Source organism: Leptinotarsa decemlineata, unplaced genomic scaffold (genome assembly GCF_025532065.1).
Source record: "Leptinotarsa decemlineata unplaced genomic scaffold, Ldec_3_MD MMD2_tig00004307_RagTag_RagTag, whole genome shotgun sequence".
NCBI lineage: Eukaryota > Metazoa > Arthropoda > Insecta > Coleoptera > Chrysomelidae > Leptinotarsa > Leptinotarsa decemlineata.
Window position 1 is genome coordinate 16726135 of NW_027412606.1, and position 27587 is coordinate 16753721.

Here is a 27587-nt window from a genome sequence, read left to right on the forward strand (position 1 = left end):
TCGAGTCAAAAAAATTACTGATCTAAATCGTGTTGAACAGCAAGCTAGAACAATTTTAGAATAATGGAAAAAAGTCTATTAAAAGAATAGAGATAAAAATGAGTAATAATGGGAATAGAAATAACATGGGCTAGTGATTACATTGTAATTTCGTGTGTGAAAGATCATAAAATAGCAATGTAAACTTTGGTGAACACGTCCTTGGGATATGTCTACAAACAGGGTACGTGTAAAGTTCGAAAATGATCAGGAATATGCTTCGACAGCAAAGTGATTTTTTTCAAATTATGAACCAGTGTTCATGAATACACTGGATATGATGTGAATAAGGGACATTCGACTCAAATATGTGAATTCAATTCAGTTACTAAAAATCAGTGTGATTTTCTGAAGAACTCACTGCAACTTTTTCAAGGCAGGCGTGATATACCAAATCACCTGTATGTTCTGTCAAAATACAAGTTAAGATCGTGTTAATGCTATGCTATTTTCTGGGTTTATTGGTCGTGTTCATTCTTGTCTGATGTTTCGTCACGATTAAAATCAGTTTATTGTTTTAACAGTTTTGAAAAATGAAAGCCATATGAAGAGATTATCTTCTGCAAGAATGTTTACAGAATTATAGTCCATTGCATAACCCTCATTATGTGCGGCGGTGAAACGCACGTATCCGATCATTGCCAGAACTCGAGGCTCATATTGACAACAAGTTGCTAATTTACAAGTGAGTGATTAGACCAGCTATGTAATACGCCTGTCCCGTTTTCCGCAGCCTCGAGAGAACTTCTCTACGACGGAGACTCGAGACAATGCAAAATAAGATGCTCTGTATTTGCACAAATAGTGACAAATACATTCCATTAGTTGATCTGTTAAATCTGGCTGAGGTTCAAATGGTCACTGTATATATCAGTTGGCTGTTTCAGAAACTCTTCAGGTTCTTTCTACCGAAAAGCTTGCTGACAAGAGACGTCGCGGCCCTCAGAAGCTATCATAATCAGCCCTGTCAACATCGACTGATATGTGAATCGCTTGAAATCTTCCATGAACGGCGCGTAAGCGATCGGGTTTACTAAATGATTGAACCAGCTGGGATATTTCACGGATCATCCGTGATACGAGAATTGCTTTAACCTGGTTTTTGCATGAAAGTTTTTCAGCAGGCTTTTGGTGAACCTAGATACTGATCAAACAGTACTTCATCAAGTTTCGAAGCGCAACATCATGACAATTGTCACGTGAGCCTGGACAGGAAGGTAGACGACTTAGCCCACATAGCAATATATATTCCAGGAATATTTCATGAATATACATTTAAGACTATTCAGTTATGCTAGGAATTTGCCATAGATATATATATATATATATATATATATATATATATATATATATATATATATATATATATATATATATTTATATATATATATATATATATATATATATATATATATATATATATATATATATATATATATATATATCGTCGGTCGGTCGATGGCCAAGCGGCTCGGCGTGGGTGCTTTGTTCACTCACTCGAATTGACTGCCGTGTTGGTCGGTGGTTCAAGCCCTAGTCTGAACGATCGATCTTCACTTGCTATCGTCCAACCCGTGTTAGGAATCACACGTTAAAAGGTAAGACCTCGTTAATCCTTAGCTCGCACATGTTTCGACTTCTGAGGGTTGTCGTTCGTAGGAGTGCGACAGCTGGTTAACGGAAAAACAGATTTTAAACAGATATATATATATATATATATATATATATATATATATATATATATATATATATATATATATAATCTAAAAAGGTTAATGCAGTCAAGCTGCTGAAAAATAATTCCATGAAAATCAAAAAATGAATAGATAAGTACTTTTTGATCATTCCCATATTGATTTCAATTTAAGAGCCACCGGTAGACAAGTACTTTCTTGGTTTTTTCCCATTTTGTCTTCAATCGAGGACCGCCTGCCCGGTATATATATATATATATATATATATATATATATATATATATATATATATATATATATATATATATATATATATATATATATATATATATATATATATATATATTCTAGGTCTTCTAACTGGAACCACAAATGTGCGGTTGGCTTCTGTTGTTGACTCCGTGCGTATGTGTTGTTTCGGCAAACAAGTGTTGCCCATCTTTACACTTGGCGGCACCGCGCTGATGAGGCCAATAGCCAGAAACACGTGTCCGCGGTTTGCCCCTATTTTTTGAGTGTTGTGTCCACGAATTATTTCATTTTTCATATATATATATATATATATATATATATATATATATATATATATATATATATATATATATTCTATTGGGAATATTCCCGGAATAGAACACGAGGAATATTCATAAAATATTCGGGATATGCGAGATCCACACAAGTAATAAGACACATAATATTCATAAACAAATATATTACAAAAACAATAAATACACACTGAAATTTTCAACTAGAAACACTACCACGAATTATTTCATTTTTCATTTGTATATATATATATATATATATATATATATATATATATATATATATATATATTCTATTAGGAATATTCCCGGAATAGAACACGAGGAATATTCATAAAATATTCGGGATATGCGAGATCCACACAAGTAATAAGACACATAATATTCATAAACAAATATATTACAAAAACAATAAATACACACTGAAATTTTCAACTAGAAACACTACCAGAAAATAAAAAATCTAATTCGAAATATTTATTCACTGTATAAAATATTCTTGAATATTCTCATGTTAGAAATATTTGAAATGTATTCAAATTTGGATGTTTCTACTCTCAAAAAAATGTATACTAAAATAACAATTCTATGAATTCATCAGCACTGATTGAAAAATAATAAATATATAATTTCATTGAAAAAGCTAAAAAATATATTACATGAGGAAATAAGCGAGATATAGGTTTCTCACTTCAAAAACTAAACCCACAAATGAAGTACTTTAAATGAGTGGTATGATGGGTTCTCCAATGAAGTTCACTCACTTAAAGTTATCCAAACTTTTCTCACCAGAATGTATCAGCCAGTTTTTCATTATTGATACCTGGAACGCATTATCACTATTGGAAAGTGGTAAAACAAAATTGGAATTAAAATCAAATAGATATTTTTCTCATAGGTTTCTCATAAACATTTCAACTTTTTGACCTGGAGACCAACTTGAATTCCCATTGTTGAAAAGTACTCATTACATTTTCAGTTTTTTTGCCAGGTACCACTCCTTTTCCTTTTGAGAATATTGATACTATCTTGAAAAAGAATGATAAAAATTATGAAAACAAATGATACGAAAGAATGTGTCATTCAGTTACTTGTCTCTACTGAAGATACACAACTGAAATCACTATCTTTTAAAAATGTACTTAGTCAAACCAACAAATCCCTCACACCAACTCTTCTCGGACCTAAAATGAGTTATTGTAGGTTAGGCATCATGACTGTATTATCGATACTATTGTCTTTCACTTACTTTTCTCAAAGACTGAATATGTAACTCTACTGTTTGAAGATGCAAAAGTGAACTATTTGCTTTAATGCAAATTGGACAGCCCCAAACTATAAATGGTACACCAAACATGAGAAAATAATACTTTGATTATGACACCAATGCCAACCGCCATGTTGAACCAATTGTCGATTTCAAAGCAAAGTTGTCAAGCGTTAAGGGGCAGTCGCTTTCACAGAGCTTCGACTGTCGCGCGCTTCACTTCAATTGACCAATGAGAAACGTTTCTCCAAAACTTTCCCATTTCTCTGTTGCCAGGATTTGTCGCTTTTTAATTGAATAATTTCAAATATAAAAAGAAAAATAGGATGAGAATAAACCGATTTATCAATGCAATTGATTCATTTATTGGACCATTCGAATTTTTTTGTCGTTTCCAATAGTTGGAGTAATTCATCAGAATCTTCGCGATGAGTTCAAAAAGTGGTTAACACTATAAGGGTTATATACATTACGTTATGCATTCGATTAAAACTTTCAAATATTTTTGTTTTTTATAATATCGAATTATTTGAGTGATTGATAAGGATAATTCAAAATTCCAGTGATACACCGTATAGAATATTTCGAAATATACCCTGGGAATATATTCTAAAAATATACCATACGGTATATTCGATCGACATTATTTGTAGAATATTCACGGGAGATTAATCCATTTATAGGCATTCTATGCACATTCTTTTGGGAATATTCCTGCCATATTCACTCAAGCATATTCTATGAATATTCTGAAGTCATGTATATATTCCAGGAATATTCTATGAATATTTGGAATATATAAGCTCGTTTTATGATATAGAGGGAATATTCCATGAATATCTGGTGCTGTGTGGGAGACGGAGGACATAAGCTTTGTTGGGCAGAGAGCCACCCGACACTATCAACGGGGACGTCTCCCATACCCTACCGTGGGCCTATGAGGTGACGTTTCTTTTGCGGAAATCATAGGGCTCAACTCAACTTCTGCTTCCACCAACCCCTTTTAAACCTATCATATCCCCACTCCACGCACCTGCTCCCTTATGTGGAAGGGATGTTTATATGTTTTCATTTTGTTAAATCTTAGAATTTGTAAATCTTTAGAATTTGTACAGAGAAATAGGAAATGAAGATATTTTGATTTTGATTAATGATTTTATGATTTTGATTTTGTGAAGATATTCATCCAATTATCTAGTTGTCAGACCTGTATATTCAGCAAGTGCAAGTGGAATAAGAAATACTATACGTGCATATTGATCAAGATTTTACTGGAATATTTTTTAACGTTTGTAGAAGGTGACTATATTGTAGGGACCTTTCTATTTACCATTATTATATTATCAATGTATAGTGAAACATATGTTGCGGTTTTAGAAACTGTCCAGTACAGTCTCACTCATGAAGTGTTACTTCAATAATGGTATTTTTGTTGTCTTACTGGTAGTTCAACTACTGTGGATGCTATCGGTGGAATTTTATAGAATATTTTCATGTTATTGTGGTTGAATATGTCAACTTTTCAGATTCATATATCATTGGTATATTTACAAAAGGTGTAGTACTTGATTTTGAAAGCTTTTTTTGTTTCAGCATGCCAATACCATCATCTTTGTCGCTGAATAAACAAAAATGTGTGCGCTATAAAATTACAATCACTTTATCATGATAACTGATACCATGAGCACTTGAATTTCAAAATCGTCATTAAAAATGTTATTTTTGCAGAATGTTTAAGGATGTTCTGAGTCCATAAGAATTCTTGTACTCCCTGTATCAATTAAAACATTTGAAAATAAACAATATCAATTATTGTTTTCACATTGATTTGGCGAGCAAAAGTAATAGTCCAGATTGTTTTTGTTATTCAAATTAGGTTCATTCTGAGGATATTCAGAATGATGAAAGTCATCTAAATGGCTATTTATTAAATAAATTTTCGTCCTGATTCACATCCTGAACAAATATCTTACTTGAGGTGAATATCTTTTTTCAACACGCTTTTAATAGCTTCACCTGTATGTATGTATGTTTGTTTGTAACTCTCCTTGCTTGATCAATTCGCTGGCAGATGGCGCTGTACATAACTTCCTTGATATATCGACATAATTGCTTGATCTATTCGCGGGCAGATGACACTGTACGTGACCTCCTTGATATATCGACATTATTGCTTGATCTATTCTCGGGCAGATGGCACTGTTCGTAACCTCCTTGATATAATTCGAACTCACTTCACATGTATTTCTTCATTTGAAAAAACTATTTTTTTTATCAACACGCGCGCCTGCTGCCTTATTTGTAACCCTCCTTTGCGAGCCTGCTGTCTTGGGCTTGGTAGCTGATTTTCAGGCTCCCTCTCCGGAATCGGAAAATATCAAAGGTCATTTTTCTAAACAGCATACGGCTGATTGATTCCAAGGTTTAGATGAAATGAATATAGTTTAATGAGACTAAAAAACACGCTTTCATAGCATACGAAACAAAAAAATGGAAAATATATATAGTTTAAAAAACTGAAAAACACGCTTTTGAAGAACATCGAACTAAGAAGTTAAAAATAATTTCTTCAATAAGCTCAAAACAAAAACGAACGAAAAATACTAGTATAACAAGCGCCCGTCGCTTTTTCCACAATAATACTACTATTTTTCGTTCGTTATTGTTCTAAGCTTATTTAAAAAAAATGTTTGTAACTTTTCAGTTCGATGTTCTTTGAAAGCGTGTTTTTTAGTTTTTAAACTATATTTATTAGGTAACGTTCGAGTATTCCCGGATGTAATATGCATGGGTTCTGGTTTATGTGGGCTTGTTAGAAGGTTTTGACTTATTAAATTTTTACGTTTGAATGTTAGGGATTTCAGGGTTGGGGATTTCAGGGTCTCCAGTAGGTACTCATTTCGAAATTTATGCTTCGAAAAATTATTTTGGAAGGATGGTTCATTTAATGGATTCTGGAATGATTGTTGTTGGAATGTATTTCGAAAACTCAGTCTTGGAGAATTATTTTGAATTAAGGCATAAATTAAGGCACGTGAGACATTCAAGCAAAAGTTTTTCAAGACTTTGTATCAAATCTCAACAATTGTCCAATGATTTTCGCGAATTGTCACTTCATTTAGCGATAATTAACAGTTGATAGAAGCAACCCAATGACCCCTCATATTGTTTTTCCGTTGAATGAGCATATCTGATTTCTGAAAACATTTCACAGAACTGTCGAATATTTTGAATATTCAGGAATAAAATCCAGGTTAATTCTGATAGAAACCGCCTAATATTTTGGTAGAATTAAAAAAAAATTACAGTACTTCCTTCAGAACCCATTCCAGTGTCAGCTCTAATCGAGTGAAGGTCGGCTTAAGTGAAAAGTGCAAGTGAAGTGAAGTGAGTACCTCAACCCAAAGGATAACCTCGTAGTGTCTACCTGCGTGAGGAATCACTGATTATTATAATCAAACTCTTCCGATAGAGACATCAGAGCCTAATCCAAAAGGCGAAGGTGCAGCTAAAGTGCCAGAGATAGCACCTAGAGGTGCTGCTAATATTAAGATCAACCAACAACTTAGGAAACTACATAAGGTCGTATACTTCTTTTTTTAAAATGGCGAGTCAAACTCGCCAAACTAAACGTAAACAAATTCCTTTTACCAATCCCTCTCCTTCCTTTTCCGGCTCGTCTCCCGAACGTGAACCCGCTGAGGCCCCCCCTCTAACATCCACGCTCGTTCAGCTACCAAATCTAAGAAACATTTTCAACATCAGAGAAATCCCCGATGACTCAGCTAGTTAAAGGGCATTATTCAATCTTCTAAACTCCAATGAATCTTTCCGTGGCCAGATCACGGAGCTCAAGGTTAATTTTATCCGTACTGCCTTATTAAAAACCTCTAACAATACCAAATCATCCGAACAACTCCAGAAACTTCTTCTTATATCAAAGTCATAGATCTCAGACATAGAAACGCACAACCTTCAGCTCCCAAAGAGCCACAATCAGCGGCTTCCTAGAAGCCGCTAAACTTCAAGTATTAAAAATTTGGGGGATAACCTCCAAAAAATCGTGCAAACCGACGACCCTCATTCTCGTCATTACCGCGAATAAAGAACAGTATACACGCTGTTTGACTCACAGAATCAATATTTATGGCCGAACCCATGAGTGCGAGGCCTCAAATATCAACCATCTACCCCCCATCCCAAAATACTGTAACATATGCAGTGAAACGGGATATTCAGCAACGGAATGTCCCACACACGAAACGAAGTGTCCTCACTGCGGTGAGGCACATCCTCCTACGAAATGCACGAAAACATCCAACCCGAAATGTTCTAACTGTGAAGGCGACCATCCCGCCTTTTCACTAAAGTGTCCCAAAAAGGTTGAAATCTCAGAGAACCCCAAAGAGGTTGCCCTTATAAAAGTCGAAACTCCCAAAACTATCACTCCCGTCACACAGCAAATCAAAGCTGCAATCAAAATCCCAACAACTCCCCTCCTCAATCTCATGCCTGCCATGAGAACTGAAATTCTAGCTCTCACTAATGAACTATGCAAGACAATCCTAGGACACTCCCTCTTCGCCACGGCTAGTGGCAACAAACTGGACTTTACGTTCACTGATTTGGTAGCTGAACTCAATGGCTGATTGTCCAACAGTACGAGATAATGGGCGTTCAATCCTCGGTACTGTAAACGCCCAGAACATCAGCAGAAAAAGACACCATACTAAAACCCTCCTTCACATTCAAGAAATCCAAATCCTATGTATCACCGACACACTCACCAAAAACCCTCCCAACTTCTCCGGTTTCAACACCACCCACCGACCAAAAGATCTACATTCGCGAGGCATTGCTATATTAACTAAACGAGGACTAGCCTACAAAAAACACAACCTTCCACCTATCCTATCTGAACTCGACTGCCTGGCGATCGACCTACTCTCCAACTCGAGCAACATAACTATTATAGCCTACTACAATCATCCAACTCAATCCGTTTCTAGAGAATTAATCGAATATACATCTTCTCTCCCAAAAGCATTTCTAATAGGAGATTTCAACTCTCGACATTGCAGTTCGAAGATTCTGCCTCCAATGCCAACGGCCGTCTTCTAGCCAACCTACTACTCGAACACAATATCTACAGAATTCCCTGTCCCGACCCGACGCTTCTGAGCCACCGTGGGGCATCCATCATCGACCACATCTTGTGCTCTGAGAGTCTGATAGAGGTGGTCGATTATCTTGCCTATATCGGTGACACTATTACATCGGATCACCTCCCCGTCATCGTCTAAACTTTCCTAAACTTTCCTTTTCTCTCAATTCCTGAAACCATTTCTTACAAAAATCATAAATTCACAGACGTCAAACGTTTCCACCTCCTCATCAATCAAAAACTTTCTTCTCTTGACAGTCTTCCACTTAACCATCTTCGACAAATTGACGCACAAATTGACTTAATTCAAAAAATTATTTCTGAATCAGACGGCTTATCCACTTCGACCACAACCAGACGAATCGATCAATTCCCACTTCCACCTTATTTCATAACTCTCATCAAAAGCAAGCGTAAACTCTACAGAACTTTCGTTCGAACTAGAGACCCAGTCCTAAAAACCGAGTGGAACCGTCTTAACGCTCGCATACGTTTCCTCATCAACAATTCACCCAGAAAAGGTGGATGGAGGAGACTAAAAAACTCGACTACCGAGATGGAACGGCCGTCTGGAACAAATTCAAAGTCCTCACTGGACAAAAAAGGAAAACCGACAGTCACCTAGCGATTGACGGTAACATCATCTCCAACCCTTTCGACAAAGAAGAAGCCTTCCGCGAAAATCTCGAAAACACCTTCCGTCTCCCTCAAGACCCTTACTTTGATAACCCTTTCCTGAACCTCATTCACCAGCAGTTGCCCGCGCAGCTGGTTAGGCACCCAGGTCAAATCCCCCTCGACGCCAACTGCCCCCTAAGATCCCCATTCAGTGAGGAAGACATCCTCAATACTATCTACAGCGGTAGAAATACCGCTCCTGGCCCAGACTCGGTTAACCGCTGAATACTGAAAAACCTTTCCGATTCTGCAATTCCTTTTCTCAAACACATCCTCGATACATGTCTTGTACACGCCTACTTCCCAACCGCCTGGACACAGGCTAACACAATCTTAATTCCCAAACCCCATAAGGATCCCATTAATCCCGACTCATACAGATATATTAGCCTGCTTAGTTGCCTGGGCAAATTCCTGGAACGACTAATGACTAACCGTCTGAACGACTTTCTCATACATCACAGCATTATCCCTCCCCACCAGTATGGTTTCAGGACCGAACACTCCACTCAAAACGCACTAGTCGAACTACATACCCACATATCCCAAAACATCTTTTTGCACTATTGCAATCTCTCTAGATATTCAAAAAGCTTTCTCAAGGTCTGGCACGCGGGCCTGATCTGGAAGCTTATCCAAATTCGTCTACCTCATCATTTCATCCGACTAGTAGCCTCTTACTTATCTAACCGATAAATCCGCGTTAAAGTCGCTTAAGCCTCATCGTCCCCTTTCACTCCAAAAGCCGGAGTCCCCCAGGGCTCAGTCCTCGCTCCCTCCTTATTCCTCGTCCACGCTCATGACGTTCCCACTACCCATAAAATCCTCCAATATGCCGACGACACTATCCTTTACTCTTCCGCCCTCAACACCCGCCGCTGCAAATTCAAGCTCAAAACATGATCGACCATTTCGAGCAGTGGTGCAACAAATGTCGTATCAAAATAAACCCCACTAAAACCCAAACTATCCTATTCCGACATCCTAACACCTCTACCCGTCCTAAATTAAATCCTGATAACTTGAATTTCAGACTTTCAGGGGAAAACCTCATACTCCAGGATTCGGTGTTCTATTTGGGGGTCACCATCACGAGGACCCTCAACTGGGAAACCGACCTGAAAGAGACACTGGACAGAGTCCGGAATAGAGCCAACCTGCTGAAGGCTCTGAGAGGCAAGCTTGGGAGATGCGACAGTAAAACTCTCCTTCATACGTATAAAACTTCCATAAGACCAGTCCTAGACTACAAAGCGATGATATACTCTACGCTTCCCCCGAGACTATCCCACCGAATCCTTACAACCGAGAGAAGAATCCTTCGTAATGTACATAACCTTCCCTATCGATACCCACCCTTAAGTCTATACAACCTCACCAATACTACACCTATCAACCAACGATTTCAGGAACTTCAAGGACGATATGCGACCAGAACGATGAGCAGCAACAACACCGATGTCATCAACTCACTCACAATGCCCTGGACTCCCCGTGGAGGATCCAGAAGGATACCCAGAAAAAAGCTCCCCTTTCTCCCAGCCAGACTCCTGGGAGCAATGGAAGACCCGCCGGAGCCGATCCAGGATATCCTAGAGGAATTCCCACTGGGAATCAGATAGCGGACAGCTGATAGCAGCGTCCTAGAAAGAGCAGAAATCCGAAGAGTTTCACACCTACAGTCCCAGTCTGAAAACCCGTACCCAAACAGTACCAACACCACGACCTCTGCAATGGACCCGGACCACCCTACGGATCAACGGAACGAACCATATGAACAAGCGGAACACAAAACAACACAACACAGACTCCAATACACACCAAAACACACACACATACAACACACTTACCCTGAAGAGGCATTAGCCTATAGCAGGGCCCCACACAAACACACCCAACAAATGAATTGTAATTATCTAAAAATTTTGAATAAACGATTTTCATTCATTCCTTCAGAACCCAAGTTCGAAAAGCATTGACAAATTTCTCAATCAGTTCAAACTCATTATCTAGCCTAGGTGGCTTCTCCCTAGGATGTAACTAGATACATAATTTGAAATGGTTGTTCAGACGATAGAATAAGGAGAGAATACAATAAAAATCATTCTTTGGAGCCAAAAAAATGTGAAGAGTTGAATATTTCTATATGTTTGAGTTTTCAAACTAATTGCCTTGACCAGATGTAAACTTAAAGAATTAGTGATGATGCTTACGAGTTATAGCTGTTGAACCTTGGAGCCAAAATTCTGAGAAAACGAAAAGGTAGTTTAATTTGAATATTTTATATATTATTATTTTTTGGTGTCAATAACACGCTAACTAATAGAATATTATCATTGCACTTGGTTTCTTTTTCATTTTTCACATTTTTCAGTGCTTGACGGTGCTATTATGAGTAACTACTGAAGTTATATAAATATAAAATTGAGGGTTGTAAAGAAGATACAGGTAATTTGGACGACGTTTCATATTCAGAGAGGATCTTGATAAAATGGCTTTTCTATTCTGGACCTAGATTCTTTTAGCATTACTCACTCCCAGAACATATTTATGATCATTATTATCACCTAATATACTGATGCTTTTTTCAAAGAAATATTTTACATTGATTCTTTTCTTTTTCAGAATTGAAACGATAGTATTTTTAGTTATGATACCGTTTGTGAAAACTGTGACCAATGAAGACTTTGTTCTACCACCTTCCTTCAACCTTGGAGACAGTTTAGAAGGTCAGTATCTACTTTTTTTGATGATGAAAAAATTCGAATAATGCAGTGAAACTTTATGTACAAATAGATGAAATTTTTGTACTATATGTTTTTCTTCAAATGGATTCCAATAGATATGGACCGCAGTGGTGATTTGTTTTATAGTGATAATCTAATACTCTCTCAGTAAAAGGATCAATAATAAAATGGATGTAGAATGCGCAAAAATGCATTCTATTAGATAATGGCTTTCAATAGATAAGAACTACAGTGGTGATTTATTTCATAGTAATACTCTAAAACTCTCAAGGAGAAAGGATTTTTAACAGAGCGCGAATAATATTTTCTAGAATGCGCAATCTGTGCATTTCCTCAAATATTACATTGGAGAAGAGGTTGGAATCATCAATCACAAGGAATGCATTACTCAAAAACCTAGCAATCGCAGTCATCGAAACATAACCCCAAACAGTAGGTTCAAACACAGAGCATCTCACATCATCAAAATCAGTCTTTTCATTTGAGAAAATCACAAGTTTCAACAAAAAAAGTGAAAATCAATAAAACAGAAAGTTCATGACAATGAAATTACATTCACGAAAACATGATGTATAAGCTGTATTTATGTTAAGTTTCATCTGAATCTGTGAAATTTTACACTTGAGAAAGCTATTGTATAGTAAAATACTTGTTCATAGTGAAAATCATACAATAAAGTGTATTAGTTTCAATGCATTTTGCGTCCACCAGAAATAATGTCTTCAGGATGAATGTTATGCCTTCACCGACATATGTTAGGTTGAAAATGAGCAGCTGTTATGAACATTTTGTGAAAAAGTTATGAACAGAAATGAAAAATAATAATTTTTGAAAAGCAATCCAACTTCCAAATTCAGAATAAAATTTTATCTAATAAGTGGGCGAAACTCATAAAAGTAATTTTGATAGTTAAGTTATTTGGATTGATAAAGGACGTCGTCTTAAATATTCAGTTGAGATAGTTATAGAAAAATAATTATCAAAAATGAGAAGAGAAATGAAATTGAATGAACAAATACAAGAAAATTGAAAATTGGAACACTATTTGTGAGGAAAACAAATTAGTGTGGTCTCAAATGAAAATGAATGCTTCAAACAATAATTGGAAAAAAAATAGAAAAGGAAAATAAAATACTTATCGGTTTTCATTCGAGGACGATTGTAAATATTGAAAATCGAAAGTAGCTTGGTTTGGAATATCTTCTTTTTTTCTTATTTTTATTTTTCCATTGCTTCATATCATTCATCTTCATTATTTTGGTGTCGTGTTTTAATTTTGAGATTTTTTTAATTTTTATTGTTGGCATAAAATTTACATTTTACTTATTGATCAACCCATTTATTCTCTATTCAGATTACAATAATTTGTTTTCTTTACAAATTTTTATTTTTTCAAATTTCACCATATTTTTCATTTCATTTATTTCTCTTCATTTTCGATGTTGATTTTTTTATGTCACCTATCTGAATATTTCGGTTCAGTTGTTTTTAGTGTGTTTTTTATGTTTATTATGTATGTATGTGTGTATGTTTATTGAAAAATATACTAAACACTTAAAGATAATTCGGAAAGTTCTAGGTAGCAGTCAGCAATCTACGGTAAAGATCAGATAAAATAATAAAATCATTTTTACATATTTACTCAGGTTACGCTACGCACAACGATTTTACAATTTGTTCATCTGATCAGTACCGTAGAGAGACGTCATGACTACTATCTTCCGAATCATTTTTTAGTTTTCAGTATATTTTTCAATAGAACCGGTTAACATACAATTTGTTTTACTTATTTCATTTATTTAATTTTTCTCTCATAGGACACTTTTTGAACAATGAAAGTTCAAACCTATAATATTCAAAAATAATTTCATTTCATCATGAAGAGGTATATGAACAATTCCATAACTAACACAGTCTGATAGTATACTGTTGGTGACGATGAGTCATTTTGACAGGCTAAGATTTGTGGTCTTTTGTTGCTGTAAAAATTTCGAAGCAGTTGCTATCCTTGCCTCTATTAGGGGCAAGGATAGCAACTGTTACTGATTCATTACTTTGTGAAAAGGTTCTGAGTGAAAACTTTAATTTTGAGCCAGTCCTTATTATGTAGAAGATCAGAATACAAATCTTTGAGTTCTTGACACTCCTTTCTTTTGGGTGGTTTTCTTTTTTTTATGTTACTCCCAAAAAAAGCTTTAACAACTTCTTTGTGCTCATTCGTCTAGATTATTAGAACTCTTTTTGTCCCTTTACTGATTCTTTGAACATTCATCTTTTTATTTTCTTTCATATTTTCATTTTCTTTGTTAATAATGTGAAAACACTTTTTTTTTAATTGAATAGAACTGGCGGATATTTGATGAAAATCCATATTAAAACTAACTAGTACATTTTATTGTATGATTTTCACTATAAAGGGCTTTACAAAACCGCAAGACGTGTTTCGCTATACAATAGCTTTCTCGAGCATAAAATAATATATTATTTCCATTATACTTTCATCACCATTTTTCTCCCCATCGGCTTCGAAGTCGCCATCACTATTTTCGTTAATCAGCAAATCCTCTTCCAAATCTAACTGAATTTCATCTGAAGTATTTCTTTTATGCTTTCGTGTCTCTCCTCTCTTCATTAAAATCAGCAATTTAGAGAGTTTTGCTGTTTGGTAAACATCATCTGGTAGCCTGTTACAACTTTTTTCTACACCCGTATTCTAACAATACACTTATATGACCATAATCCGTTTCATAATGATATCCATTATGATACAGATTTTTCATAACGATACAGATTATCAACCAATAGAAACCCATAATTTTTCAATCAATTGTTTGTCCTAGATTCTCACCTAAGTAACTAATTGCTTTATTTGTCAAAATCAGTTTTCATATTACCTACCTATATTATCAAAATGTCTGAAAACAGCGATATAGAAGGAATACCATCGACTCCAATATTTTTAAAAGATCAGATTAATTACATTTGTTATATTCAATATAAATATAATTAGAATCTTTATAGTTTTCATATATCCATGATAATACCATTAAGTTTGTGTTTTTTTTTTAAATATGAGTTAATTACTGTAAATAAATGTGTTCAATACAAATATAATATTTATAGTTTTTCATTATTTATCGGGTTTAGAAAAAATAGCGTATGCAACTCTCATGTAATGGTTATTAATACACTCGCATATACTATACAAAACTCGCCTTCGGCTCGTTTCGTGTCCCGGTTAATGCTCGTGTCTTAATAACCATCATTACATGATCGTTGCATAATATACTATTATGAGTTCCTGGAGTGTGACCCATGAAAACTGACAAACTTTCAAATTCATTGTCAATCATGCTGAATAATTGCGACATAGTTGCAAAATACTTTCTCAGATGAGTACATGTTATGGACTTCTTTGATTGACGACTTGTTTATTTTGTGGAAGATAAAAAAATCATTAATGTACGAACATCTTCAAAATTCGAAACATAAAATAGATAAAGATGATTCAAAGATCCTTCACACATGCGAAAAAGAGAAATTGATGAATCTGTTGGAATCTATGGAAATGAACAGGTCAAAGAAAAATCCCAATTCTATTGTTCTCAACGAACAACTTGATCTAAATAATAGTCCTCTCCTGAATCTATAATCCAGTTCACAAAATCTACATTATATCAAAAGCATTTTTTGTTATGTTCATGGATATTTCAGGTATACAAAATGTAGGTACCAAATCATTTATGATAGGATAGGCAACTTAGGTATAAATTACTCAGATTTAAATGTAATCAGTTAGTTTTGAAGATGGTGTAATAGCCGAAACTAGTCTACAATAAAGAAATATCGTGGAAAATAGACAAAAGTGTGTTATTGTAGTGTATCCTCAGTGGATATGTTATGGATTTGGAGTTTTTTGCTTCACAAGCCACTGTAACCATAGATAGGAGTAAAACACCCTGATTACAAAAAAAAAGGATTCTTTCGACCCAAAAAATTGGTCATAATTTTAATAAGTTCCATATGTGCCGTTGTACTCAATATGACTGGTACTCCACGTCCTACTCTTTCCATATAACTCAGTAATAGTTTTTCTGTCTCATTAACAACTTCTTCGAATTATTCGTATGATTCATTACTTTTTTCTGCAAAGTAGTTGGTATGTGTGCATTCTTTGCAGTTTTTCTGTTTTTTTTTCTGTTCAATAGTATGATCCTGCAGTATACTGTTTCCAGCTGCAGCATTTCGATTATCTATTTTCAAATTTCGTAATGACTCATCTGCTGTTGAAATGAGGTAATCTTTCAAGAGTTTTAGATCATGTGCTAATGGTAAAATTGTTAATAAATTGATGGATGTAGCCGTTACTATGTGGTAGGAGATCATGATGAAAAGAGAAATGAAAATTGTTACTTTATTGAAGTTTTTCAAAATATCATTTCAAGCCCAATTTGATATATCAATCCACCAGTGTGACTGCAGTAGATTCATCATAGTTTTCATATTGGAAAAGTACAAATATTTTAGTATATGTAGAGAATACAAAAATATCTTCATTGCTATCATATCTGGATACCGATTGTGTAGCCTAAACTAATTTATCATAAAACTTAGGTCTCAGTACTCCGAAAAGATTTATCACGGATGATTCAATTTTTCATTTCCAAAAAAACTCTAGATAATTCACTTATTTTGCTACTAGTTACATTGACGAAATGTTTTTCTTCATTCATGTTCTTTTTTATTTTGAGATATCTGGCTCTGAAAGCACAAATCAGGAAGTCACTCTTTGCTTCTAGAGATATTTTATCTGGTCTCATATTCAAGAAAACTTTAGTTTTCAGACCCGGGTCGATTTTATGGCAATTTTTATGAGCATATTCCGTGTCTCTGCTTGTGAGTTTCTTGATGATTCTCTTTTCAGACAAAATTTTCTATGTCGATTCAAAAATTTTGATCTATAGAAACCAATACAATTTGAACATGGTAGGAATGGCTGATCTTGGCGAAGTGCTTGTTTAACAGGTCCCACACATTCTTGGGATTTTTTTATCAAGTTTTTTTTGTGAACTGCTGACAATTCTCTCCTTCCTTTAGTTTTTACTTTTTGTGTGAATATTTCTGAAACTTCTGGTTCTCAGGAATGGTTTCTTCTCAAGTGTCTGACATATTCGCTCATATTTTTTAGGCTTCCCATTTGAGGTGGATGAAGATAATGATATATTTCTGTCATAAATCAATGTAGGCAATTCATGGTCGTTATCAGTTTGTACCTGTAGATCCTTAATTTTTCAAAAATGGCTATTTATGTTATGAATGCATTAATTGTGGCAATCCAAAAATTTTATTTCCTTCAATGGATTTATGGCAGAGTCGCTATTCTCAACAAAATTGGCCGATAAAAACAGAACATGGCCAATTTTTCATAGATGGTTTTGAAAACCGTTTGGACGCGTCGACTTCAAGCGGGGGAAGTCTTTCAAACATATTTTTAACCTTCCATCCCTAGCGGTGAAAAAGATTCAACCAACGATGTTCTCTACGCTATCTATTTTTATTATATTACGAACTTTCACTCAACTTGCGATGTTTGTTCGTATTATGTGTTAGTTAGGGTGAAATTTTCCAATTGAATTTCAAAGAAATTTTTTTAACCGACTGAGCTGCAATTTGCATACTGGTTTATTTTGGATGACAATGCTATGTGATGGCGGATGACCCAAAATGTCATCATACAAATGATATTGGTATCAAATGTGGGTTTGTTGGAAAGAATACAAGAAATTAAATGATGTCTTTCTAAATTAAATATGGCGGAGCGCCCAAGATGACTGAATAGTTCGAAATGAAATTGGTATATTTTCAGGAAAGATTGATTTTTGGGAAAGAATGGTTTTGGTTTTCTACTTTTTCATTCTTCATCTCGATACAAAAAAAATTGGGAATCTTCCAAAGAAATGAAGGAAGCAATCAATTTCACAAAATTATTTCTTCACAAAGATGTGTAGATCATGGAAAGCATATACCTAAAAATTATTAGTTATTCATAGCACGCAAGTATCGAAACTTCGTAAAAAAAAACAACAAAAAACTACTTACTATTTTTCAAAAAACTGTCAAACAGAATATTTTTTAAATTCAGATTTCAAGAAATGTTACCTGGAGTAGGTACTCCTTCTACTCCTTCTTTTTTACTCAAAGAGTGTAGGATTTGATCAGGTGTGCTATTTAACACTAATAGACATAACAATGATAATGCCTACCTTGCTTGACTTACATTGTTCCTCATCTTCACATTGAGATTCTCTTGGACAACAAATTTGTATATTTTGCAGAACCTCAATCTAAAAAAAATTGTATGAAAACATATTTCTATTCGATCAGTGTTTTTTTTGGCGTGGATTTTTTTTTTGATCCAGTCAGTCACATCATTATGAATCAATTTTCCAACTGGAATGTACTGCCACTTTCAATATCACTTGGAATAAATTCAGGATCAGCATCATCGTCATACAATAGTGAATCTTGAGTGACTTGTGGATTCTAAAATGAATTATTAGTTTCGTGTTATTTTATCTTTATAATATATTTCTGTTTGAAAATATCTCAGATCTACTTAATATCTCATAACGCATAATTTTGAAGGAATAAGAAGTAGTTCATTCTATCTTTCAGGCAGTTAAGTGCTGGATCATTTAATAGTCTATATACATATACTAAATCTAACAAGTGGTGCATTGTTACCTTACAAAATTTCGCATTCCAATTTGTGATTTTTTGAATAGAGTATTGAGGGTAAATTAAATAATTCAAACTTACTGAAACAGTTCACTGTGACATTTTCACTGAGAACGATTTACAAAACCACGTCTCTTGTTTTGCTATATGAAAGCTAAGCAGCGCTATATATCAGCTTGAGGAAACTTTTATATAGCGAAATACTCATCGTGGTTTTGTGAACTTTCATTAAAAATATTTTGGCAAACTGTTTGAGTACTGTTACGTTTTTTCCCGTGGGTTGACCAATAATTGACTACACTGAACAATCAAAGTCAACTTTATTGCACTTCAAATACAACAAACACTTCAACTGAAACTTCAACTACGTTTTGAATGTCTATTGTTATCTGACGGTCAAAAAAGATCCGATGTAAAAGTTGATGTATGATCCATCATATCAACCTACAGGAACGATTCTATACAGAAAATTGTTCCAATGACCCATACTGATCGTTTCATATGAACGCTGTTTGAGAAAAACTAGTAATTGAAATATTATTGATCAGTGAACAATTCCAATACATATTCATGTGAATACATGGAATCACACCCAAAAACTGTGTTTTGATCAAAATATATTTCACAACAAAACATTTTACCTATTGTCAATTTGGACACTACCTAAAAAGCCAAGTCGAACAATTATGGCGTTCTAATACCAGATTCATTTACAGCTATATTTTACGGAACAAGTGGTTCAGGCTATATAAATGCTCTCATATATTTCATCTTTCATCCTTGGATCATAGCTTGTATCAAAAAATATTCCCAGTCTTTATATCTACAAAAATATGAGCTGCTGAATATGAACTTTTTGTTTACCTATAATCGATAACGTTACTATTCGCTCTCAAGACGAAATTTGAGAATATAAACCAATGAATAGGCATGAAGATATAAATATCGTGTATTTTAGATCCAACATGCAGTCAAATATCGAAAAAATCGATACGTGACAATTTTATTATTATTCTGTAATTTAAACAATATGAACTTGTGATATACTATTTGGAACCTTTGGTGTAGTAATGAATATTACTGGAGTTTCTTCACAACATCAAATCGTTATTTTTACACCTCGACACGCGTTTCGATCACCAAGTGATCATCTTCAGGAGGAAGATAAAACTGTTTTATCTTTCTCTTGAAGATGATCACTTGGTGATCGAAACGCGTGTCGGGGTGTAAAAATAACGATTTGGTGTTGGGAAAAAAACTCCAATAATATTTAAATAATATGAAGTCAATATCTATCACACAATTCTTGATCATGTGGCACCAGATTTAACTTTTGATACATTCAAAGAGATTTGTGGAGAATGTTGGAAGGGTACATATGGCTCTTTGGAAATTATGAGAGATTTTGATTTGTATAAGGTTCGTTTTCGAAAAGGGTTTGATACCTATATAAGTATCAAGATAGAGCACATGTATGTCTCATCAATATTTGGTCTTCGAGACCTGTGCAAGCTTAGATATACTAATTATTACCTCATAACGTGCGATTTCTAGAAGAATAAATAAAATTGTTCAGTAATCCATAATTATTCGTAGTTAAAAAAACTTCCTACAGAAAATAATTGAATCATCTATTGAATCAACTCCTATATTTCACGAAAAATAAAAAATTATAAATATTATGAATATTTTCATGTCATTTTTGTTGAACCTCATTGAAGAATATAGAGAAAAAACACTAAATATCTTTTGCCAAATTTATTTTAAATTACAGCAGATTCATTTTTCGTAATGCTACACTAGTATTGATACTATTTCGCTGTTCCATGATTTCGGCTCCATATTGCTGAATTTTCATTCTAATATTTTCCAAATGTTTTCTCGAAAGACTTTCCATATTATGCATTTCAACCTGTCTTACAAGAAAGGAGTTTTTTCTTCTTGTTGGAAGATTGCTCGCATTCAACCTATTCTCAAAAAGGGCATGTAAAATCTTCCAAACCAATACCAGTTGGTTTGCTATCAGTGATATCAAAAATCATGGAGAAAGTCGTAACCACCATATTCTCAATCATTTTGAAGGCTTCAACATCTTGAGCGAAACAAAGATCAATAGGCGACCTCGTATCATATGTCACTTATATTTGGAATGACGCAATCGAGAAACATGGAGAGTCAAGAGCTGGTGCGCTTGATATTTCTAAGGCCTTTGACCGTGTGTGTTGCATGAGGGTTTTCTGGCCAAACTAGGATGCTATGGCTTGTCGGATCATTTTTGTGAATGACTTTTCGTTTTCCTGAATGAACGTTCCCTGCAAGTGGCCGTCGATGGATATCTGTCGAACACTTTCAATGGTATTTCCCAAGGATCTATATTGTCTTCAACCCTCTTTCTGTTGTATATCATCGACTTATCGGAAATAACCACGAATCAAATATATTGTTTTGCTGATGACAGCACACTTGTCTCATCATTTAATTTGGATTGCAGGACCTTCGATTCTTATGATATACTTCCTACAACTCTGCTAAGAAGAAGTTGTTAACACTACAGCGTGTTATTGTTGGGTTTCAATAATGATCCTGTTCAATAATTTTTGTAATAATCGTTTTTCATAAATAGGTTTCAAAATCTCTATTGAAAACACCTTCCCAACAACAAAATAAAAATTACGGTTTCTCAACTAAGTTAGTGCTAACAGTAATTTTCATTGTGGTGTTGGGAAAGTGTTTTCAATATATTCATTTCACGCCAGAGGTTTCAGTACGAACTATAAAGTTTCAATATCTATCAGCTCATACCGAACTCATCATGTTGATGAGTTTGGTGTGATAGAACTCATTTTGTCATTTAGATATATTTGGAATACCTACTATCATTGGAATGGAATGAAATAAGTGCCAAACCGTATACAGATTCGAGGTCTAATTGAATATCATCCTTGATATTCGAACTCGTTTTTGTTCTGGAATTGGTCGCGGTGGTAGTGCGCCCGACTCACGATCGGAAGGCCGTGGGTTTGATTCCCGCCTCGACCAGATGTTTCTCTCGAGAGAATTTATCTGGTTGGAGCTGGGATGATTCTGCAACCGTGTTAGGAATCACACGTTAAAAGGTGAGACCTCTTTAGTCCTTAGCTCGCACAAGTTTCTCAACTGCTGAGAGTCGTCGTTCGTATGGGGGCGACAGCTGATTAACGGAAAAACAGATTTTAAACTGATTTTTTAAACAGTTATCTGTAGATAGAACAAAATTATTTCTTTTCAGAGTAAATGTGACTATGTTAGACATTGTCAAACTACTAGCAACCCTTGCTGCATCTCTACTTGATGGAAATTCTTCATTTTAACTTTAAAAGGGCATTGTCTAAGTATTTGCATTCGATGTTTTCTTGGCAATTTTCTTTGCAGCTCTCAATGCATTAGATGCTTCTTTTCTGGTTCCAATTTTACTTGTACTTATATCATTTATACAAAGGCGGTGATAGTTTCCATCACCAATATGATTTGAACAGCAACACTTCCTTTTGAGTTACAGTTAAAAGCCTCACAAGGCATTACCAATTGTCATTTTCCAAAGAAGTAGACTATTTTTGTCTGATTTTTGAGACAATCAACATCACAACGTTCTTCCAAAAGATTCAGCGATGAACCGTATGACTCAATATTCTAGTTGATTATGAAACAGACAAAGCGATTTGAATTTGTTGTGTACACACATCCAGTAACTACATTCAAAAAAAATATAATAATGAAAGCTAGACCATGTTTGCTCTGTTCTGCACTTCGAATTATTCTCAAGGCTTTATGAAAATAATTTCAACACATTCTTCAAAACTTCTTCTCGTTATTCAACTGGAATCACGGCAACATAAATTTGTCATAAGAAATCTACAAGAAGATTGTACCACCGTATGGTAATGAAAGTTTCTGAATACTGCGACATAAAGGAAATACACTTCTTCAAAAAAACTTTATCACTATTTATTTCACGTGTAGTATTCAACATTTAAAAAATTCAGTTTCGTTTATTTACGAGTGGAATTTATATAAAATGTTGTGTATTAAATTTCTATTGTTCTTTCTCCTTCTAAGAGTTCACTTTAAGTATGTGTTTATATAGTCTGCGCTACTTTAAAATTCATTGGCATACTCGTAATGGCTTCCAGGGAACAAATACAGCAACAATGTTCTCTAGTTCCAACTCAATTGCAAAGCCACCAGCTGTTTGTTCCGAAACAAACAATTCAAACAATGTATTCCTTTTGCTTGTTCTATAATATTGAGAAATATCAATCGAAACTGTGAACCAAACTTACCAGTAAAGTTTCGTGGCAAGAGAAACTGAATTACCGAAGACAAACTTAGACGTAAGCCGATTTGATTACAGGCTATACTCGCTTGTTTCCATATTCAACGGATTGAAATTAGTTGGTAAAACTAATCAGCTACTGATTGAGATATTGATATTCCTGTGATACCCCAAGAATATTATTTCGGTTCTTTGGCCAAATAACGACATGTCAATTATATATCTGCTCTGAATCTGCTTTCGATCGATTAAAAAAACTATACTATAATGATGTTTAAAAGAATTCGTAGAATCAAGTGTACTGAACAGATTATGCTTTCTATTCTTTGAATATATTCACAAAAAAAATTTATAATGGTGGAGAAGTAGGAGCCAAATAGTTTTTTTGCAAAAACTGATCGTCCGAAAGAAATATTCTATTGTCTATTCAAAAATGATATTTAATTTTCTGTTCCTGAATGGAGAAGTAGTTGAATTTACATACAGATAAGAGCAAACTGAAATTGGAATATCAACATCACCATAAGAATTAAAAAAGAACTTTCAAGTAAAACACCTACCTATTTCCATAATATTCGCCTACCTTTGGCTCTCTCTCCCCCTCAATTCGTGCCAGCAAGTGTTCCCCCGTCGGCAATATTGTATTCTCACCAACGGCACCGTAATCGAGGCTCTACTTATCTTTTTTCACCCACGCTCTGAAATTACTACTCAAATATGCTTTTCGACTTTTAGTTGTATTAACACTCTCGAACTACCTCATTTGAAAGAGTTTATATCTTTTATTGCTCACTTCAGGCCTTGGAGAAGTTTATTTCAAATTGACTTTGTTCCTCTGAAGTCCTGTCTGAATAGGTTTAGTTTGATTACTCGTTTAGAATGAGTCACTCGACATTTGGACCAAATGGTTGGTACTTTGAAAACGTCAGTCATCGAAATAATCTGAAATTTGAAGGACATATTTTTTCTAATATTTGATAAGTTTGCTGATTCGATATTGATTTTACTTGAAAATTGGTTCAAAATTGTCTTTTATTTTCGTTGTTTCTGACCTAAAGAGCCAAAATACTTTTAGTCCAAGATCCTAGATCCCCCAGATCTACGTCATTTTAGCAACGCTGAAATTTTCAGGACTATTAGTACAGGTAGCGCGAAGTACAGGTAGATAAAAACCTTACTGACCTACGTTGAAGCAGAAACGCTAATATTTAAATATTTTTTTAAGAATATTATTTGAAATTAAAATTCATTACTGGCAGACACTTTCCGTGGGCCATTACTTCTGCCAGAAGTCTCAAAGGTTATGAAAAACCTACGTTATAGTAGCAAACCTGAATTTTATCTCAGGTACTATTTTGAGACCCTTTGTATGCGGCCAAACCAATCCGAAAGGCCAATCATCCCCCCAGACACCTTAAAATATTTGGAGTAATTAAGAATAGAATTGTAAAATATTAAATGGTTTTTTTTTCAATGTTCAGATATTGACAAATTGTTATTTAAAAAAATAATTTATTATATTCCAAATTATTCATCTGCATTGTCATCATTGTCTGAGGAGGTCTTACTTGCCTCATCAAATTCACACTCAAATCGAATATTTAATTCATCTTCACCATCATCTTCATTGACACTTGACTTCTCTGTAAAAATAAATAATTTAATGATGTTGTGAATAGCTACAAGTATATTGAAATAATTGAAAGTGAAAGTAAAATATTTAATTCGTTTTTAAGTGACTCGTTCATATAACTTGGCAATTGGTCTCCATCAAACCAGTTAAAATCATACTGGCTATCTTTTAAAATCCACCCATTATTTTCAGGTCTTAAATTGCTGGGATGCTTTATATGAGCATTGCTCCAGACACTTGCAATATAATTTGGTCGTCTAAACTGCTGAAGTAATTCAATTTTACATGGTGGTGAATTACTTGCGTCAAAATTTCTTACATTTTGCTGGTGGAATTCTTCATTTACATTCGCAACTGTATAATATGTATTGATGAAAAGCTGCAGCTGCGCAGCATCTACATATAACTCGCAGATACATTTTTTTATTACATCAAATACATTTTTTGTTCCATATCTTTATCAATAAATAATACAAGATCACCAAATTCAAAGAACGTTTGCTGATATTCAGGAGATTTTTTGAGTATTTTTAAAGGTCTCTGCTTGCCTTTTCTAAAGAAAACAGGATTATAGTCACATCCTGTGATAGCATAAAAGCCTATTACGCTTCTACATACAGACTACTCCAAGTTGCCGTATATTTTGCATTTATATTTCATGACTTCTCAAAATTTTTATGAAAACTTCACGACAAAAAAACAATTATTTACCAAAACATCATCAATGATGAAATTGTGAATGAAATATGCAGTTAACAAAAATAATAATAATAAATCTAGACGAAGATGTGAGAGAAAATATTTTTTACAGACTCAATTACTTTTTCAGTTGCATAGAAACTTGAAAATTCCAAGATTCCATTTGAATTCTCAACAAATTCGATGTGAAAATGAGAACAGAAAGAAATTTGAATTCAAAGGTTTATGGATGTGAAATAACTCAGTACTTTACAAAGTGGTCAAAAACCACTGACCTTAGTTTTGTTTTTTGAAAAAAGCAAATCCTACCAACGCAATCGCAGCAAATATCCATCGAGAACTCTTCAAGTGGATTCCTTATCATATGGGAATAGGAAGCAAAGGAAGCTGACAAATATGCTCGTGCCACAGACTCAATAAATCCTGTCTTTCAGTGCAGCTTTCATCGCGAATCAACGATTGAAAACCAAAGCCCATTTATGATTCAACACCAGACAGTACTGTTTCGACCCACCATGGGTCCCATCAGTGGTGCTAGGACGAATCACAAATGCGTTGCTGAACTCAACTGTACTTGAATAATAAGCCTGAGCAAGTAAGGTCGATGACATCTTCTCTCACAAAGACGCCACCTACAGGATCGACAGAGAACTTAATTCTCGGCGGTGGTTCGACCTGGTACCACTGATTGCGGATTGAAACAGCGCTGTCTAGTGTTGAGTCATGAATTCATTGTGTATCTAGTATTCTTTTAATCCACTGTGGGTACGTGTGCCCCTGTGCCCTCCTCTAGATCCGCCACTGGGCCTAGTATCACTGATGAGACATATGGCAAGTTGAATCAGCGCCGTCTGGTGTTGAATTATGTTGAATCATGTGTTGTGTTTGGGCTCTGGTTTTCAAAAAAATCTTGTTTAAATTGAATGTAAAGAGTTTATTTTGAGCTTAATTGCTTTTTTTCTTTGTAAATTTTTTGTATAAAAATGGAAAAATGAATATGTACCAGAAAGTTTATTTCTCAAAAACCCCTTCCAATGTATTCAAAGAATATATTTTTTTCATCTCGTAGTCACGTGAAATTGTTTTATTGAATCGTGTTTTGAAGAGTTGGGCAATTTTGCAATACAATTCTAGTACTTTCATATGAAAAGTATTCGTGTTGGAAGCATTTCACGTCAGAACATCTCGTTTTCAATCAGTAAATGACTGCAGTTTTTAAATCTCAACAATGACCACGGTTGTGAAGCTGAAAAGCTTCTGAGTTGAGCATAATTTTTCTTGAGTTAAAAAAAAACTCGTATTCCTCAACAAGATAGAGAAAGCTTTACTTGGCACACAAATTATACATCCACAACTACTTTAAAACTTAGCACAACTGAAAACAACAAACATTCTTCTTATAATTCAGAACTCTTCATCGTAAACAAGTTAGCAAGCAATTGCTCGAGTCGTTGTTAACGTTTCGTTGTTTGATTTTTCTGTGGTTATTTCGAATGGAATAACCGATTCAGAAACAGATGTCACTTTTTTACATGAGAGAGAAACACCACTGGTTTTGAGAATTTTTTTTATCAGCTACAACCGACTTCATTGTTTTTCGAGTCACTGAAAAGTCTCAATCTTTCATTAACTTACGTTTTACTCAATCATCTCCTTGTGAGTGAAAGTTGATCGGATTTGAAATTCGGATAGTGTCCCGTATGAGTTATTTTTGATAAAAGTAATATATTTTCGCACCTTCAGAATCCCATGTTACAAATGTGTAGTCCACTCGTTTCGACCACGATGTACAGAGTACATCAGAAAGAGAGAGAGACAGAGAGAGTATTTCACGTATTCAATGACCAGAATTGGTTACGGTGATGATTCGAAATGGAGAAGTTACCATCGAGTTGAAAATAGCAATTTCGTAGACAGTATTCTAGCAAGTCCGTAATTTCTGATACAGATAAGGTGATTCCAAATGTAAAATCTCCATCTTCAAGTAGACCCTTTTGGGAACCTTTTTCCTTCACTAGTATTCAAAACTCGAACATTGCTTTGAAACACCAGAACTGCAACACCTTTGTAT

The 27587-nt window shown here is 34.6% G+C and overlaps 1 protein-coding gene across 4 annotated transcripts in view; it reads left to right on the forward strand.

Moving 5' to 3' along the window:
- The window catches only part of Mp (collagen XV/XVIII-type protein multiplexin), a 423852-nt gene that overhangs the window by 132435 nt on the left and 263830 nt on the right, over positions 1–27587 (forward strand). For all 4 annotated transcript variants that reach the window (XM_074179083.1, XM_074179085.1, XM_074179086.1 and 1 more), the window contains exon 2: positions 12013–12116. In XM_074179083.1, coding sequence (XP_074035184.1) covers positions 12013–12116 — 104 coding nt within the window. The remainder of the gene's footprint in view (positions 1–12012; positions 12117–27587) is intronic.